This window comes from Semicossyphus pulcher, unplaced genomic scaffold (assembly GCF_022749685.1).
Source record: "Semicossyphus pulcher isolate SPU_LCO1_2020_fin unplaced genomic scaffold, fSemPul1.0.p SCAF_20, whole genome shotgun sequence".
In the NCBI taxonomy this organism is placed as follows: Eukaryota; Metazoa; Chordata; class Actinopteri; order Labriformes; family Labridae; genus Semicossyphus; species Semicossyphus pulcher.
This window is the reverse complement of record NW_027211694.1, coordinates 10,138,177-10,157,203: the sequence shown is the minus strand read 5'-3', so window position 1 is coordinate 10,157,203 and position 19,027 is coordinate 10,138,177. Positions and strand designations below refer to the sequence as shown.

The 19,027-nt window shown below is 40.2% G+C and overlaps 2 protein-coding genes across 5 annotated transcripts in view; both read right to left on the bottom strand.

Moving 5' to 3' along the window:
* Nucleotides 1–24: 24 nt before the first annotated feature.
* On the bottom strand, nt 25–14,048 carry cpsf6 (cleavage and polyadenylation specific factor 6). 4 transcript variants are annotated; one of them, XM_069670966.1, is made up of 11 exons: nt 13,967–14,048; nt 12,604–12,813; nt 12,248–12,351; nt 11,692–11,837; nt 10,726–10,899; nt 9,510–9,617; nt 8,094–8,592; nt 7,862–7,977; nt 7,612–7,765; nt 7,260–7,458; nt 25–704 (listed from the first exon to the last, which is right to left on the bottom strand). In XM_069670966.1, the coding sequence occupies exons 1-10, from the start codon at nt 14,024–14,026 to the stop codon at nt 7,272–7,274; spliced, it is 1,758 nt and encodes a 585-aa protein (XP_069527067.1). In that variant the 5' UTR covers nt 14,027–14,048; the 3' UTR covers nt 25–704; nt 7,260–7,271. The 4 variants fall into 4 exon arrangements, with proteins under 4 accessions (XP_069527067.1, XP_069527068.1, XP_069527069.1 ...); XM_069670967.1 differs by lacking the exon at nt 9,510–9,617; XM_069670968.1 differs by lacking the exon at nt 10,726–10,899.
* Nucleotides 14,049–15,516: 1,468 nt separating this feature from the next.
* cacna2d4a (calcium channel, voltage-dependent, alpha 2/delta subunit 4a) overlaps nt 15,517–19,027 on the bottom strand; it is a 93,148-nt gene continuing 89,637 nt past the window's right edge. The window contains exons 36-39 of the mRNA XM_069670971.1: nt 18,834–18,954; nt 17,971–18,091; nt 16,779–16,856; nt 15,517–16,673 (exon numbers count right to left, since the gene is read on the bottom strand). Of these exons, the coding sequence (XP_069527072.1) occupies nt 16,581–16,673; nt 16,779–16,856; nt 17,971–18,091; nt 18,834–18,954 (413 nt within the window). The 3' untranslated portion in view covers nt 15,517–16,580. The remainder of the gene's footprint in view (nt 16,674–16,778; nt 16,857–17,970; nt 18,092–18,833; nt 18,955–19,027) is intronic.

Here is a 19,027-nt window from a genome sequence, read left to right as displayed (position 1 = left end):
AGGCAAATTCAACATGAAAAGCAGTTTGCAGTCAAAAATACACATTTAATATAAATGAGCCAAACGTATAGAGGAAGTCACCAAATGCATCGAGTACCTCATTAAACATTTTTTATTACAACACCATCTAGTTTTTAATCAAAAGCAGAGAGACATTTACAAACATACTAACCTTGAAAAGAATAAATGAGAATGAGAGGGAGGGGTGGGGAGAAAACATCAAACATGTACCCTATAAAAACTGATCTCTAAACTGAATGTACACAGTACAGCGAGCCGAGGGAAAATAAAAAACAATAGGATGTAATGTTTGTGTCTTCTACCTGGGGATTGAGTGGGCCATTTTATTGTATTTTGCAAAACAAAGCATCACAAGTAGTCATCTTCAGGTGAAATAAAACATCATAAAAATAAAAGAGCTGTTTGGAAAGTTTCTTTTCTTTCATCTTTAGTTACCAGGAGTAAAGAGGTTTGGATAACAAAGCCTTACACAGGTCAGGGTCTCCCATCCACTGCGCTTAAGTCAGGCAGACAAGATGAACAGACAGAGAGAAGGATGGGTGGAGACGGAGAGGAGAGGAGAGATGAAGGGGTGGAGGAAGAGGTGGTGGTTGTAATCCTGTCCGGTCATGCAGGGTTGGGGAGGTGGTGGCGCACTGAAATCCTTCCTCCTTTTCCTTCCATCCATCCTTGATCCTCGTGAGCTGAAAGGTTTCAAAACGAAGGGTGGAGTTTGGTTTCGAGGCAGCCCAACAGTGAACACTTCCCCCCCCCCACCATTAAACCTCTAGACTACACAAACATAGTGCGCACCAGGGCTGGGTTCAATCCACCGTCATTTTGAGTCTCAAGGGTGGAGTTTTTATTATGAAAAATGTTTTGTGGTCAGGAAAACAAGACACATTAAGTCAAAACTTAAGGACATTAACATTACTTGCTCAGTAGACAGTGTACTTCCCCCAACCCTAGCACGACACAGAAACATGCAAACTTGAACAGGAAATATCTATTAATATGTACACACCAGGAAATAAAACAATACTCAGAAGAGTCTACACCTAAATGCAATTCCTCAATTTCCCATTGAAATATTGAACATGCATTTTACGTAAAATCATACATAAAAGCTTCCGCATTACATGTAACAATTTTTAAAGAATTGACCAGATTTAAAATGTGTATTTAAAACTCTGGAACGGAATTTTGGCCTTCAGTTACGGATTGTCTACTATGTATACTGAACTCCAAATTCAGGCATAGACATAAGGGGAAATGTTGACAGAGTCTAGAGAGGTAAAACTATGCTGGGTTAAACAAGACTCGTCAATAATGGGCAGGGTAATGTAGCCTGAAGTCATAAAATGTGCATTACGGCTAATTCACACAAGAAGCGTGGCGCGTGCGTTATTGCTCCGTGGCGTGTTCATTTCCATTTTAAATGCATGAAAACAAATTATCCTGTTCACACTGCCGGCGACGCGCGCGTGATTAGCGCTGCTCACGCACCGAAAATCTAGAGAATAGGAAGCTCGCCTATTTTTAAATTCACGGTGAAAATGAATTGTGATGAGTCCTACTGATGACTGACGGCAATATTAACATCTCTTCCTGTAGTAAAAGTCACAGGCATGGGGAGTAAAGTACGTCAATGCCTTCGGTATGCTTTTTCAAAGTAAAAGCCCAATCTGGAATTCTGACTCCCCTCGTTTGTACACAATGCTTTTATTTTGAAGTGTCTCCCGGGCCGTTTTTTTTTTTTTTTTTTAAACTTTATTAGTAACTTTAACAGGAAGGTTATTTAATACATTAAGTCACTCACAGGCTCCTTATTGTGGTTCCTGCGTAATATTCGTTGAAATAAAAACGTAGTCGCAAGTGGCCTGCAGGCCATAAGTGTATATGTAAAAAATAAATAAATAAAATCATGTTATGGACGTCATTCGGGAACGTTCTGTCCCTCTCTCCCTCGCTCGCTCTCCGTCTCGGCTAACGGTTGTCGTTTATGCTGTGTTAATTAAGGTCCCGTTTCTAATGTAAATAAGATTGTTTTCTGTTAAGACCAACCCACGGAAAACTTTAAAACAAAGACCCGAAACTATCCCTGGATATGGCAAACAGCCAGTCAAAGTGAAGAGTGATTGATGTATATCTTTACTAACCTAATTATTTAAAGTTGCACAGATGCCTCTTCATTCTTTCCTGTATATAATAAATCTAAATGGCATTAATAAAGAGAACATATTCAAATTGTTTATGGCCTTTACTTTTGTGGCCACGCCACATAGCCGACACGCTTCATGTGTGAATGCAGCGTTAGGCTTCATAGGACCAGTAATTTACTGTGTAGCATCGTGTCTGTTTTATGCGTTTTTCAGCAATTATAGAATATCTTGGTAAATTGGTAGAGTATTTGTTAAATTAAACCTCCTCTGCTGTATTGTGCTGTTAACATTAGCCAAATGAGCAAAGACAACATCACAATAAATCTCACCTATCAATAATATAATGAAGTAATGGCTTTCTGGGGTCTTAAAATAGGAATTCTAAACTCACTAGCTTCTCATAGTTTAGGACACGGGCCAACTGTAGTTGTATTTAAATGCTTTCACTAAATATTAATTTATAAGTTGTTATTTTTTTCTGCATTAGCCAGATTTTCCTTGCAACCAATTGGTACTAGCAGGCATGAAGACCGGGCTAAACACTAAAAATGGATCCAATGTGACAAACTACAGAAAAAGTGCATGACTGGTTGCAACACAACCTATATTTTTCAGGTAATAAAGCAACACAGGAGTAAAACACAGAAAAGACAACAAGAGCTGTAGATCAAAACACAAAACTATGGAGAGAAAGGCACACATCTGACTCTGGGACAGCACAGTAAACTTTCACATTATTATTTTCGATTTGATTTCACTGGGCAGTTTTTTGCTATGTAATTTTCTTTAACCGCTAATGGTCTACTGGACATAATGCAAGGGAACTGGATGCTATGTTTTATACTTAAATTGAGAAAGACAAAGACCAGTATGCAAAGAACAGGAAACTGGAACCTCTACAACAATAGTAAATGGCAAGATAAATGATCAATTACACTGTCATCAATGGTCCACTGACCAATTTACATTTGTATCCACTAAAAACCACATTTTGATGAAATTGTTGAACTTATCATATGAAATGTAAACATTTCTGATACAGAAAGTCATTTCAAAATGGCATGGTATTCTTTAGGATTAGGTATCAAATATATTAAGCCTTTAAAAAGATGAATTCAGATCTGGTTTCTGCAGCTCAAAGGCCTTACTTACAGGTCAAATGAGTACACATAATTCAAAGGCAGATGAAAATGTGATACGTTGTAGAGGTGTTTTGTTTTACATGGTAAATGGCTACAAATAAATACACACCAATATTTTTTTTTTTTTTTTTACACAACATAGTAATCAAACTTAGTGGTACTCATTGTAGCACTATTAATTAAGATGATAGATAACATTCAGGAGAAGTGGAAATGGGCATAACTGAGCTTTTCTCAGTGATCAAATATCATCCAGAAATATTACACTAACAAATCTTTTTACATATTGAAAATTGAAATTTTCAAGTCTTTTCATTTGGGGATATTATAGTTCTGACAAAACATTAACATGTGTAGCACATTGTCAGCTAATATAGCATGGAATGAAACAGTTGTCAGAGTCAAACCAGGGTCAAGCAGTTCATAAAATACTCCTCCACCTTAAACTTGTTTAGCTGCCACAAAAGACCTCCAACAGCAGCCTAATATGTGATACTTACCATTTCACAAAGTGGAAGCAATGTTGGCATTATCATCATATCTAAAGAAAGGCTTGTAAAATCTCCTTTTATATCAGAAAAAAGTTTTAATTCAATAAGAATGCGAAATTTACACTTCCAAAACTCTGCTCAGTTTTGCAACACAGCTGGTTTGTTGGCTAAAATAACCTGGGAACTAAAAAATATTTACTGCTATATTGTCACCAGTTGCTTCAGCTAAGCTAAATTACTTTAGCTTCTACTCGATTTGTTATTGTTATTTTATACTTCCCTCAGTCACAAACTGTATATTCATGTCTCTTTCTATGTCATTAAAGAGTAAATTATGTTACCTTCTCGTTATTTATGCATGAATTGTTATGCAGAACAGGAATGAAACTCTGTTTGACCCTGGTTCAACATGAGCAAATATCACGACTGTTTGAAAAGGACATCAGGTCTGTGATCCCCTACACAAATACACCTACAGACAGACTGAAGAGAGAGCACGAAAAGTCATTTCAGCCCTGTGCAAACAGTGTACACCCCCCCCCCCCCCCCCCCCCCACAGCAATATGAACAGATATATCAGTGTGAAAGCAAATCTGTGGACACAACAAACAGCCATACCACTATCAGGAATAAAAGCTTATTCTCAAGTATTCCCTGATAACCATGCTCAAAGATTTCAGATTTTTGGTCTTTAGTTATGTCATTTATATTGCAAGAAACATTCTTAAAAATATACTGAACAAAAGCATTTTTTGGCATCTAAATATTCCCAAAAGTTCAGGCTCAGTACCCACCGGGGATCTCTTATCTAACAGAATTAACTACATATGGCTTAGAGGACACTGCAGTTGCAATGCTACTTGGAAATGCATTACATATTTAATAAAAAAAGACACCTTAAGGTTTTGAGTTTGAGCTGTTACCATTTCCTACATGTGAAAAATATATACTGTAAGTGACAGGAAAAAAAAAATATTTTCCTTTAATTAAATAAAGTTTTTTTTCAAAAGAGGTTCCCGATGGACACAAAGTCTCACTTTTCATTAAAAACTGTAATTATATAACAGTTCAGGAGAACAGGGATTTGATCAATTTAGATACGGGTGTAAACTGCAAACTAGCACAACTCATCACTATAAAAAATCACAGTACAGATTACACAGACAGTTACTAACTTACATTGTGTTGGTACAGCCTGCTTCAGAATTCAGCAACTCCACAAGCAAAACCACCCCACTTAAGATTTCTCAGTATGGAGTAAGCTCAGAAAAATGGCATGTTTAAATAATGTGTCTAATGGGAGAGGGCATGTTTCATGCTCTGCTTAAATTCAATTATGGTAATTAAGTTCATTTCTGAAAGCTCATTTTAAAGTGTGGGAAATATTATTTGGGGTGATGCGCAACTATACAGAGATGCTGAAGAGCCCCTGTGACCTACAAGACTCTGCTCTACAAGAACCAGTTTACACAAAACACCACAAACATCTTAATAGTTTGGCAGTAATGGGCGTCAGAACGACATACAAAATGACTCAAAGATAATTCAACTTCAATTTCAACGCTTTACAAAAGTTTCCATGTTCAACATGCAGAAATTCAACAAAGCATCTCCCCACAAAGATTACAAAATGACTTGTGAAGCCCGAACAACAACAATCCAAGAAAAACGCCAGCGAGTCTCAGAAAATTTGCCTGAAAAATATTTACCTTTAACAATTTGAGAGCAACACACCATTGTCAGTGTGGTATCGGTATTAGTTGTTTACAACACGGTGTTGAGTAGTTTCAGATAAATTAATCTACAGCTCAATCATTACATGACAACATCCAAAAGGCCAACAAAACATGTAATGCTAAGAGCCAGAATACTTCCTGCCAACCTGAGATGATTTGTCAATAAAAAGTCAACACTGCAGCCAAAGCAGATCTTTTCAATGTACAGACAAGAAACACACAAAAACTCAACGCTAAAATGTACACTTCTAAAATGAATTACGCAATGTGAAACAGATAGCATATAAATATCAACTGACTTTACAATTGTTAGAGAGTTTTGATTCACTGTCTACCTTCAATCCTGCCTTCAAAACTACCCTGGTGACAGGCACAGAAACATCTTCCTGTTCCTTGTTTAAAATTTGTCAACATATTCAATGTGTGTGTTATTTAATCTTCACAACATTATATCTGTAAGATCCTGCAATGAATTGTGGACTGATGCTTAATGTAAATAAATTCTGAAAATCAACAAATCACAAATCCAATTCTTACCCTCGCCCCAAAGCATTATGGGAAGTGAGGGCATCAACATAGGGACATTACATCTGTATTGTCACAACATAGATATCAAAAAACATACTAATAGTTTTTCACTTTACCTCAACATCTTAAATTGAGGTAATATTGTTCAAACGTGAGCAACACTTTGCTGCAAAACATTTAATTTACAAACTGTCAGACAATATTACTGACATGCAAATATGGTACAATTACATTGTCAAAACGTGTCCAAAAATCATTAGATAGACACATTTCGATTGATAAATAGTAATCTTCTCATGATAACATGACAATGATATATAAATATAATAATGGTGTAATGTATACAACATAAATCTGAATGGAACATTTACAAAGTGTAGATCGGTATTGAGAAGCTATAAACTGCAGTATTTCTCCCCCCCAAAAAATACAATCCAATCAGGACAGACAGTACAGATATAGGATTTTGTGTGGTCTAGTTAAAACCAATCACCTCAATTCATAAAGGGACTATTACAAAACCAACCCAGAGGGCAAAGTACATTTTAACATATAGTGGGATGGCCCCTTAAGTATTGAACCTTGATATTCAAGCCAGAAAATGTCTCCACTTTTTTGGTCCACTTGCCGTAAGTGCTGGTAAAAACAAAATGTGGATCTTTTTCACTTTTTAGGTGCCAAACAGATGTTGAGCAAGAGTCTCTGATCTACCAAAACAAAGCAGAACTAGTGAAAAGCCTTATCCACCACAGTCAAACATGTACCTATTTCATAGCTATGCACAGGATCTTAAGAAGACCTATTTTTGTATTGTTAAATTTACTTGGCAGATAACAAAAAGTGACACATTTTGCAGCTCACCAGCCTCAGAGGCATGCAGACCAAAAAATAACATTGCACCCACAAAGTCAGATCCAATAACTATCTGTCTCTGGGAACCACAGAATCAATACAAATCTTACAACTGTCGGTGAATACATTGAGTGTGTGTTACACACATTGCCTGAAAGACACAATAACACAATTGTGATCACTATTATGAAATTCTTTGAGAATCAAACTTACCTTAGACCTACCTGAATGAAAGTTTTCCCTTCTCCATTTTCTCAAATATAAAGTCCAGGCCTGAGATAACAGCAGAGATAAAGAAGACAGGAGACAGCCTAAGACAGAGGACAACACAGGAAAAGCTGTACCCACCTTCCTCCTCCTCTAGCGATGTCGGTACTCCCTCTCCCGCTCTCTCTCGCGGTCTCTGTCGCGGTCCCGCTCGCGATGGCGGTCGCGCTCCCGGCTGCGTTCTCGGTAATAGTCCTCGTGTCGGTCTCGGCTGCGAGACTTGTGGCGTCGGCTCTTTTCTCTGGAGCGGCTGTGGTCTCGTTCCCTGGAACGCTCTCGCCTGGCAGAAAAAATTAAAAATTTACTGCCAAATATAGATTAGGCAAATAGTCTTATCTCTACTTTTAATAATCTCAAAAATGTTGAGATACTCTTAGCTTATGTAAAACTTCAGTGTCGCATTTAAGGGCTGCTCACTACATTCAAATCTTACCTGGAGGCGGAACCATAGCTTTTTGACTCAATGCCATGGAGGCAGTCCTGCAGGGAACTGATGAGGACCTTACAGCGGTCGTCTGCTGACACTTTGGACTGCTTAATCAGACTGATGGCGGTCACCAAGGTTTCTATCGCACTGCCATAATCAGCTGACGAGAAGACAAGGTTGCATTCAGCTAAATTGATTCAGAAACACACACAGTAAAGAAGCTCTGGTCTGGTATGCATCATATAATGTTGGTTACCTGCACTGGCGTCAGACACCGCTCTAGAAATGGCGCTGGAGGAGATGGCTCTGTTCCTGTTCATGATCTCCTCAAACTCTGCCTCGCTCAGAGGGGTCCGTGAGGCCTCCATCTCCCTACAAACACACAGGGGTCAAAGCATGTGTTGAGTTCAAGAAGCAAACTATCTTTCACAAAAAGAGTATCAATCATCATTATAACACCCCCAGCTACACTGCTTTTATGTTCTTACCGGCCTCCGGGACCGTAGTCCCCTCTCTCATATGGCGGCGGGCGCCCGTAGGGGTCGTTTGGTCCGGGTGGGCCTCGGCTGTCGTTGGGAGGCATGTTGTTGTTGCCCGGTGGGGGGAAGAACGCAGGGTTGACATGGGGTGCTGGTGGTGGTCCACCTGGTGGGGGCCCTGCCATATGAGGAGGAGGCGCCAAAGCCATGGGGGGACCAATGGGGCCTGGGGGGCGTGGAGGGAAGGGTCCCGGAGGTGGCGGGCCCTGTTGAGGGGGTGGGGGACCAGGGGGAGGGCCGTAACCTGGAGGAGGGGGACCTGGGGGCATGGGTCCCATTGGAGGCTGGCCGAACTGACCAGAGAAGAGAACAGGAGGGGGTGGCCTGTCGCCACGGTTTGGAGGACCAGGGAGGGGAGGGGGGAGGCCTTGGCCAGGGGGTGGAGGTCCTGGAGGGCCTGGGGGACCAGGTGGACCGGGAGGGGGACGTGGGGGACCCTGCATTCCACCTAAGAAAGAACATAAGTCACAAAAGAGAAGCGCATGAGACAAAGTAGGACTCACTGGACTCTTTATATTTATGGTTACAGTAGGCAGAGCCCCCCTCCTTCACCATTTCAGAGTATGAAGGTGAAATCAAAGACATTTTCTACCTGAAAAAATACTTTCAAACATGAAACAATTACTACATCAGCTGATGTAACAGTTAAGCTGTTTTTACATCCTGCAGTCTGTTTTCCATCCTTTCCTTCAGATGTATTTAGGCAGTTCAAAGAAGGGACAATGACGCAGACAGATAAGGAAGAGCAAGCCATAGCTACAGGGAACAAAAACATAAAAAGGCCACATAATAATGCAGCAAATTAAATGAGAAAGTAACAGAAAGGATGAGATACACTCATGGCAAATTGCTTCTCGCCAGCTTTCTTAAAACAGCAGCCCAGCATATAATGGTTGATTGTTTTTCCTCAGCTCTTAATTGTGTGGGCGCACGGCTGTAAGATGCCAAGAGCCCAAGAGTTCAGCATGACAAGCTCATATACTTAATGAGATAATGCAGTTAGCAAACAGATTGTTCCATGCAGGGGTCTCCCGTTTAGGGAAAAATTGGGTACTGCAAGGCTTTGTCACTAGATATATTTTGTTTTAAGTCTCCCCTGCAGCTGCATGAAAGAACTTTATAGAAAACAGTTTAAAGGGGAGTGTTTTTCCGACATTGAGCCATTGCATTTCGTTTGATTGCCTGCTTCATGTAGGGCAAACAGTATTTGATGGAAACTCTTGTTTTTATGGATTTAGAAGGGTTAGAAATCCAGCTGTTTCTGGGGCAGTCAACCAGACAGTTTCAATGGCACAACTCCTACCAATAAACAGCTGAGAGTTAGGATAAAAAAGGCGATCGATCCAATCAATCGAGGTTTTTCACCTCTGCCGCGCCAGCTCCCGTTCCTGCCCCCCGGCGGGAAGGGATTGAAACTCATATCCATCAGAGGGCCATCTTGGTGCCTAATCAGATCTGGTCTCATCCCCGAGCCTAATGGGGAAGAAAGCAAACCAATCACACGTCTTCCCTTTTTAAACTCCCGCCTACTAACTGAAGGCCTGTCACAGCCCTGCAACACGGGGGCACCAGCCACTAAGCCAAAGAGGAGATGAGAAAAAGGTGGGATGGAGGGGGGAAAAAAAAGACTCCAAAATGAAAACAAAAAAGAGAAAAGCTGGCAGCTCCATTCTCTGTACTGCTCGTGAAAGGCGGCCAATCCAAGATTTGCGAGGAGTGTAAGGCTAAAAGTTTGCCAATTAAAGCTTTGAGCAAACTGCTCTTCAAGCAATGGTGTTTCAGTGAGTAGAAAATTGCAGAAAGGGAAGGATTATTTGTTCAACTAGAGGTGAAGAGGGACAAGGGAAGTACAAACCAGATGGGGAGGGAAACATGCAAAGACTGAGCCCTGCCAGGAGAGATTAATGGGTGAAAGATCCCTCGCAGGAAACACACACTATAACAGACTTGCCTCAGTTTCATGCGGGTGAGAAAAGTAGCAAAGCCTGGCCTGGGCTAACAGAGCAACAATGCCAGACAGAAAGCACAATTTAAATGATCTCATGTTAATTTTTCAAGGCACCGGGCACACTGTGATGATTATCTGTTGCACTGCAACATTAAATAAAACAGCACAACAAGAATGACAAATACCTGAAAACAATAGCAGGGCTAATAATCCACTGACCCATACACCTTAACAGATAATAGAGCACGACCACAACACATCACGCATGTTGAAGTGAGCTAATTGCTTGATTCATGATGTATATGCATTTCCAATGTATACATCCATAAATTGACTCCTGCTGTTGAGGCTGGAAATGATTTAATTTCTTTCCGTGAGAAATTAAAAACAAATTCAGCGAGTTTTTCAGAAAAGACGTGATCAGAAAACAAATATCTTCTACCGTGAACTCACCTTGTTTTGAACAACAAAATCAATGTAGCATTCAACAAGGCCCAATCAATAGTTTTTCCCCACTTGTAGTTTTGGTAAAAATATTTGATTTAGTGTGTCTATCGCTGGTATAATAACTAGCCCTAATCTGCGCACTAACCAGTCCCCCATTCTGGCACAAACAGCTGTCCCCAAACTAACCAGGGAAGTGTGGTGGCGGTCCTCCGTGGCCAACAGGACCAGGGAAGCGGTCTCCTCCAGGGCCGGGTGGTCCAGGGAACCTGCCTCTGCCTCGACCCATGGGGAAACCTCCACGAGGGCCAGCACCAGGGGGACCAGCTTTACCTTCCCCTGACATCTGGCCTGACTGGGTACCTATGAAATAACAACATAAGTCTTCTGTTCAATATTTAATAATCCAAGTGTGTGGATTCAAGTGTCTATATGTTAACTTAAAAGGTCAAATCTCGAAGATTTCAGTTGCCTTCTCTTTAGTGGCACCCTTGCTGATGAACGGAAGCACACTTCCCAATTTAGCCACACGTCCACAGCTGGCTCCCTTTGTTACAGTTGCAACTCTTGATTTTCCTCGCTGATGGTCGCTTTCCTTTTTAGACTGTTTGCCTTCATCTGAGCGTCCAATTTGTTTCTTTTTCTTTGGATTTTCACGTGTTTTTGAAGTTGTATCTGTAGTCATCGATCTTTTCTTTGTTTGTTCAGCCATAGTAGAATACTGTTCACTCACAACACTTGCAGAGACCTGAAAAGCAGCCGCTTAGCTCCGCCTACCCTCTCTGGCAGACCAACCAAGTTGGGCGATGGAAAACGCGCTACTGACTGGGCGTCGCTTGTGATTTTTTCAGCGAACGTCACCACAGACACCCAGTCCATAGTACTGCAAATGCAAAGGCTTTAATCAGTGAGCCATAGGCTCAATCACCATTGTGTTACCTCATTCAGGTGATAGATAGTAACTTAACAGACATTTATTAAAATGAAAATCTCCGAGATTATCACTTTAAGTATTTGACTGAACATAAAGTCCATCTATCTTATTGCTATATTTTACATGACCTCTTCAAACCAGCATGGCGACAAGTGTGGAAGTTATTTACTTCTTCCTTTGTGCATTATGTACAATTCCAAGTGTGCACTTGTCCTACTTACTTTTGCGTGACTGCATCTCAAACTGGCTGAGGGACTGTTTGTTGCACGGCGTGACGATGGGATTCTGACCATGGAGCTCCCTCTTTGACAGCAGCTCCATTAACTTCCTGGATGATGCCTCTGAGCCCACACACACGAGCGCGAACCTGGAAGAGGATTGCAAAGGACATGCACAATCAGATTAATGCAACTTTTTTTTCAATCTAAAACAGTTGTTTGATTTCTTGTGACTCTGATTCTTTGCCTTGTTTAAACATTTGAACTGTTTTAATCTCAAGCTGGCAAAGGTCAGATGACATTTTCCAAGTCCTGGCTACCAAAATGTGTGCCAGTGGACAAGTGTTAAAACAACAAGGTAGAACAAGAAATTTAAATGACAAAAGAATGCCCTTTGTTTAAATGCATTTCCATCAGCATCCTTACCAGTAACTTGAAACCATTATTGCCAGACATGCATAAAATCGCCTCATCCAACACCAGGAAGTATATATCACTATCTAGAGCTGGCTGTTGATTAAGTCCAATCATGTGACATGTAGATAAAAAAAGACCTCACCCTTTTGACTGGCCATTGGCTCTGTTTTCAAAGAACTTGATCTCTAGCACGTCTGTGATGCCTATCGACCGAATGGCTTCTGTCAGGTCCTCATCTGTCGTCCACTGCATAGGAAAAAAAACATCATCAGTTTATACATGCAAACTTTCATACATTTCAAAGCAATGTTTTAAAACTGCTTGCTAACTGTTTGAGGCTTGTTTAGCATGGTAAAACAATGCCTTGTTTACAGGACTGTCTTTAACCCCGTAACTCCAAATAAAATAATTTCTAACTTAACTAACTGCAGTTTAAGAGCATGGGGTATCTAAAATCAAAGAAGGCTTTTCCCTTCACAAAAAGGATCTGATACCTACCCATGTGAGGTTTCCTATGTACAGGGCAATCCTTTTGCCTGTGTAAGTGTACACCACGTTTGGAGGAGCACTCTTCCCTCCCTCTGAGCCACCTGGTGCAGGTAGTGTGTCCAGGTAGTCACGATCTTCTGGTGCATCGCCATTGTTGGCTGATGGCGATATTACATCATCATACAGGTCGATCTGCTCATGAACTGGGTAGTCAGCTTCCTGTTAACCATGAAAGAAAAATGTCAGTAAAACATGTGACAGAAAAACAAACAACTATATACTGTAGCAGAATATGTACAAGTCCACATGTATAGTTTAAATTATGTTCCAGTGATGTTTACTACTCATGCAAAGTGAAACAATTTTCAACTTTAAAAGTACTTGTCTAGATTACATCTTTAAACTTCTATGTTGTGTTTAAGCAGTCTAGTTATTATAGATATTTTCTGTTCATGTGACCAACCCCACGCCAAAAATTCAAAGACTAAGGCTGCAAATACCTGCAAAACAGGTTATGGGGAAGTCATATTAATATAATGCTGTCATGACACTGCTACACTATAACTATAGTCTAAGAGCATGAATAATTACTAAAAGAGAAACCTAGTCAGGATAGCATAAGCCTTAGCGTATACTCTAGTTCTTCATAATAAACACAAAAATGAGGTAGAAGATGATATTGGCGAAAATAAAGTTTTCTAACGCTTCACACAACACTTTTTACATGTCTTATAAGGCTGATGTGGCTTCCTCATTGTAGAGAGAGAGAGAGAAACGCGTGCATGGAGGAAGAAAACATTATATACCAAGCAAATACATTAATCCTCTAAGAAGCTAATAGCCCTTAGCTAACAATTAATACACCTGATAAATGGGTTTCTAGTCCAAAACATATAGTTTGCGTAAACCGATATTTTAGTCAAAGTTATCTTATATCACTTGAAAGCTCAAACGACAGGAAAGGCAACTAAGTGAAAATTATACCTGCACAGCAGCTAATGCTAGTTAGCTAACGACACTACGTTTGTTTGGCTCGGTAGCCCGCCATAGGAGGCGAGGCCGAGGCCTGAAACTTTGAATGATAAACAATAAAGGGGTTGCTTTGGGCATTTGACAAAGAAAATGGTAAATCAATTACTACATGCAGCATTGGTTATGTTTACTGTCGAAAACACCACTGGTGCAACATTTCGCGCTGTAATTGTAGCAGAGGATGCAGGTTTGCGGCATGGTGAAAGGGGGCCTGTACGCCAGAGAAGCTCGTCGTTTCAGTAGAGCACGCCCCTCTCCGGTTATATTGACGACGAAGAAATTATACAAATATACAGAGAATAGTTTCATTAGTCAAAGGAAGTTAATGTGGATTAAATACCTGGCTGAATTCCTCCTCTACGTCGGCGTAGATATCGATGTGATCCACACCGTCCGCCATTTTCCTCTGACCCGTCGCTCCCTCCGCCTGGCGGTGCAGAGAAACAGCGAGCCACAAACAATGAGACAGAGACGGACAACTAGCGCCCCTGCTGGCCGACTTCACTAATTACAACACCTGCTGCAGACCATGCAAACACGACAATTCAAACAAGGACTCGCGTGGGAAACTAGTTTGTCCACTGCACAAAAGCTATTTAAGGAGGTTAATTTTTTAAAACCCAGAATATAAATAATAATAATGATAATTTATTTATTTAGAAGTAATAACAATATTTGTGCAATACTTATTCGTAAATGTGCAATATCTACCCGTGAATCTATATTTCTGCCTCCAATGTATCTATTTTTAAATGTGTATTTTGCCTACGTTGTATATATATATATATATATATTTTAAATGACATATTTCTTAAATATCCTCATTTTCTTTTTGTATTTTGTCTTATTACTGCATACTTTTTTGTTTCTATATTTTATTTTATATCTAATATTAACCATTTAATTACAGCCTTACAGCCCCCATAGAAATTTCACACAGTTGTACCTGTATAACAGGAGTGACAATAAACGTCTTGAATCTTGAGTAAGTAAAAATGTGGACTAAAGTTTCACCTACAGTACAGCAACATTTGGATTCAGTTTCTCATCATGTCAGATAAAAAGAAACAAGTCTAACGAAGCATCTCTAAATTTGACTTGACCATGTTTTTTTTTTAACCAATCAAATTTTTTATTTGCTTCTCTCTGCCTTCAATAATATATACTCTAAATAGCATAGAAGAGAATTATCTCTAGTAAAGTCTGCATCAGAAAATGTTACATTCATTTATTATCCCACAGAAGAAGTGAAGAAGACTTAGTGACCTTTATAGCCACAGAACATTTTTATTATTTTAATTTTTCTTTCTTTAAGTTATAGCTTAAAAAATGATATCAGTCTACTGTTTACTTGTTTACTAGCACTGGAATCAGGGTCTTGATATCCTGGGTATATCCTGATAGATTTTAAAGTAAACTGTGAGCACCAAATGTTTTTAGAGGAAACATGAAGGCTAAATTCTGGATTTAGACTGGATTAAATACTTTAATGGAAATTTAGGTTAGTTTGTTATCATACTAACCTCAAAATGAAATCCGACATGATTGGAATTATATTACTGTCTCAATTAAATTCATTCAAGGGTGTAAGAATTTGTCAGCAAGACAGAATGTACGCTAACACACACAATATGTATGCGAGCCTATTGCATAGAGAGGCAAATTCTCAGGGAATTTTGTCATCAGAACTTAAAGACATGCTCTATTAGGTTATTCAGAAATACCACAGACACTTGCAGCCCTAAAAAAACATTTAAAGTTAAACTTGAAATTAATATGCAAAAATAACCTATGCAGTTAGATTTGTAGTTGCCAGTTACATGACCTTAGTATCTAAGTGAAGGATCCTAAATGCAACAACTCCAGGGAAAGATATGACACTGCCTTAAAAATAGTTTTTATTTCAGAAACATCCAGTTTTGTTACAACTTCATTTTGCGGGGTTTACATTATGTACTGGATTTGCATTCAAACAATGTAGGTAATTGCAATTCAAGTCCATCATTGTGTTATCCATGCTGATTGTAGATCATTGTTTCCACATTGTGTCCAGCCAAACAGACAAACATAATTACACAGAGTATACAAACACAGAAAAAGACACAGCCGATAGAGACAGAAAGGCAGACATTTTCAAAAAAGATATGTCACAGAAACAAATATTTTTAGGATTAAATCCAAGTAAAAACTCAAAAAAATGAAGTCCTTGAGGAACATCTCCTTCTGTATGTGTTTTGTGTTTTCAGTCCATTTATTATACCTCCATTGTGATTCCTTTCTTGGCACTGAGCCATCGGCCTTTGCAGAGAAACGCATATTGAGAACAACATTGTGAAACATCGGTTGAAGCAGCAGCACTGATGTGACACAACACCATATATTTCTGTAGCCCTTTTCTTTCTTCTCTCATTCAGTGTTTAAAAAGCAGGTATGACTGTCTGTAGAGGAAGCATTCAGGATCCAAGGTGTGCATGCTTGCAGCTGCATATATAATATGCATGTTTGTCTGCAGTGTTCAGTTCAATGCGATTATTTCCCCCTCTGGACTTTGTCGCATCTTGTGACTCATAATTCCCTTTTTTCGATGCACGTCATAGCCACCACCTGAATCTCTTTAGTCCCTTTTCATTTTGAGATGCAAAGTGGTGTATGAGAAAGTCACTCGTGGAAAAGTATCCATGGCAACAACAGCCCCGTCGACTTGCTTTCTTTGCAGTTTTTAGTTCAAATGTAATAATTTTCAGGAGTCATCCAATAAATGCTCAACAACCACGTCAAAGGTCCGTCATTAGAGACTTGGTTTGTGGTGATTACGAGCAAAATGTGCAGGATCAGGTAAGTTTAACAAAAAAAAAAAAATCCACTTGAGGTGTCCAGTGTCCAAACACGTCCCATGATTCATCCAAATCTCCTCATTTACATGAGAAGGGGCGAAACAGCAGAGATGTCGTTCATCAGGATTTGAGAGTGGAAAAGAGGAGACAGGTGAGGAAGAGAGAGGCGGAGAGGGAGATTACAGAAGCTCCTCCACAGTCATTGGCGTTCTCCTGCAGAGACCAAACAGAGAGTATAATTAACAGTGTGTTTGACTTCAATTCAATGGAATAAAATGATAAGAGATAATTTAGGTTATGAACCAATGAGAGTCTCACCTGTGGGTGGTAGGCATGACAGGACTCAGGGCGCCTTCGAATCTTCTGTGACCTCATCCTGTCGCATTTCACAGAGGAGTTATGTACAGAGGGGTCAAGGAGAAGCAACAGTACCAGGACATTTTCATTAAAATGTGTATAAAAAAGTTTTCCACTGATTATGTCAAACTTTAAAATAGCTGTCACACAGGAAATCAGCATTTGATTGAGTGGTGCGACAATCGTGCAATGGGAAAAGCTTAATCAAAACATAATTATAGTGCTCGCTGGTGGGGAGCTGGTAGGAGATTCTGTCCTTGCTGCAATATTAGCAAAAAATACAACTGTTCAGGGACTAAAGAACAAAGGAAATTACTTTGGAAGAAAGTCAAAAAGGGCAACAACTCATTATGTTTTTTCTGTTACTAAAATGCAAATGAGGTATGCACGAGAATATCACCTGCCCTACAAAGTCTGAAAAGTTTGCATGTGCTCAGCAGCTCACAGTGGGAATGTACCAGCGAATTTAAAGGGCCAGTTCGCCGATTTTCAACCTCAGTCCTGTCATGCTATTACGGGGAGCTAACGCCATTATGGTTGGAAAAAAAATGCAATTTCGCTCTGTGCCTTCTCCAATGGGCCCTGGAAAACCTCCGCCAGACTACGTAAAATGCGTCATCTGGTGGAGGCCAGGGAGCTCACTAAACTACACTTCCTCAATCTAGGACGCCCGCCTCCGTAGTCATGTCTCGTTCATAATCGTCAAGTTTCAAATGTAGACTGCAGACTGAAGAGTTTTTAGACGTTCCACCGGTGTATTCTCGTCGTATTTCAGATTCTGTACCGCTCTGACCATTACCTGCAGTGAAAACGGTAGTATTTCACTCCAGCGTCTCTCGCTGGGCCGTTCCTTTCAGAGGGAGGGTCGCAATGCACGCTGGGTGTTGTAGGAATGTAGAATGGGTGAAACCACAAGCTGTTTGTACAACTTTCTCCACAGCTATGGCGCCAATTTCAAATATTGTTGCTTCTGTCGATTACAGAGAACACCAGCTTTGACTGACAGTGGCTTTTTCCAGGGGCGGACTGCTCCTTTAAAAGCACAGTGGTGCCATGATAAATCAAAATAAGTAAGTATATCTAATGTATTATGAATGTTGAGATCATTTTGCAAGATGAACTGCAGTGCTTCTTGAATACCAAAACACCAAAGGATATATTTGACTTCCCTCGGCTCCATAGTGATGGGTGGGTACTGTCTGGAGCAGTCGCAGTCTGCCTGCACCACCAACATCAACAGGTTGCTCTCAGGTATCTGGTGCACCACAAACATCCTGAAACACACATGCAAAGCGTGAAAACGGGCACACACACAATGAAAAGCCTCTCATGTAATGTCCACTTAAGAGGCGAAAAAACATTGTAAACACAACACCCAAAATGACACTTACATGAATAAAACATACAATTAATATAAAATAAATGACCCACATAATAAGTCAAGGATTATTTCTATGACAAAAATATTTTGCAGATATATTTGAGTGCAAAAAATGAGTAATAAAGTGAAGTAAACACTCTTCCTGCAGTGGTGCAGTAAACAATGTGATGTGTTATACCTCTTTTGGCCTGAAGAGGGCGCTCACACTCAACCTATCATCACAAACGTTCTGAAAAAACACACTAACCCCAGAGCCCCAGCTATCCTCTCTTTCTCTTTGTTTTTAACACACAAGCCCGCATGCTGTGACACTTCCTCCTCCTGTTGCCTCCCCCTGTTTCTTCCCCTCATCTCTCTGTTTTTTCATTTACCTCTTTTAATAACTCCTCTCAGTTTTCCAGCCTCTCTCCACATGCTTCTGGCTCTTTCTGTTTAACCTTGCGCGCCCTGATCTAATTCTGCTCCTTTCCTCTTATTTCCCACTTCCTCATACTCCATAAACACTCGCCGCTATAAGTATGCAGAGTGGAGCCAAGCCGTGGAAAATGGATTTTGGAAGGACAATTTAATATGACTGGTTGAGGGCTTAGAGAGCACTGCACTGCAGATTTGTGCGTGCATGAGTGTGTGCTTACTTTTGGCAGCGTCCGCACTTAATAATGCTGTTGGTCTCTTTGACTGACGGCTCGTAGACGAAGCTGGGGTACTCGGTGTCGCACGGCTGCAGGAGGTCCCCTCTCTTCTTATGGGCTGAGGCTAATAGAGAAATAGTTAAGTCTGGAGGTTAGGAATATGAATGAGTGGGTGTTAAAGGGCAGTAGTTTGTTGG

Bases quoted from the DNA above. Each gene is read 5' to 3' on its own strand.
- cpsf6 (XM_069670966.1), bottom strand. From the start codon at position 14,026: ATGGCGGACGGTGTGGATCACATCGATATCTACGCCGACGTAGAGGAG. The intron at 10,900-11,691 runs GTAAGTAGGACA...GTTATTTCATAG, and splicing joins TGAGATGCAGTCACGCAAAA to GTACCCAGTCAGGCCAGATG. The intron at 7,978-8,093 runs GTAAGAACATAA...GTGTGTTTGTAG, and splicing joins GACTACGGTCCCGGAGGCCG to GGAGATGGAGGCCTCACGGA.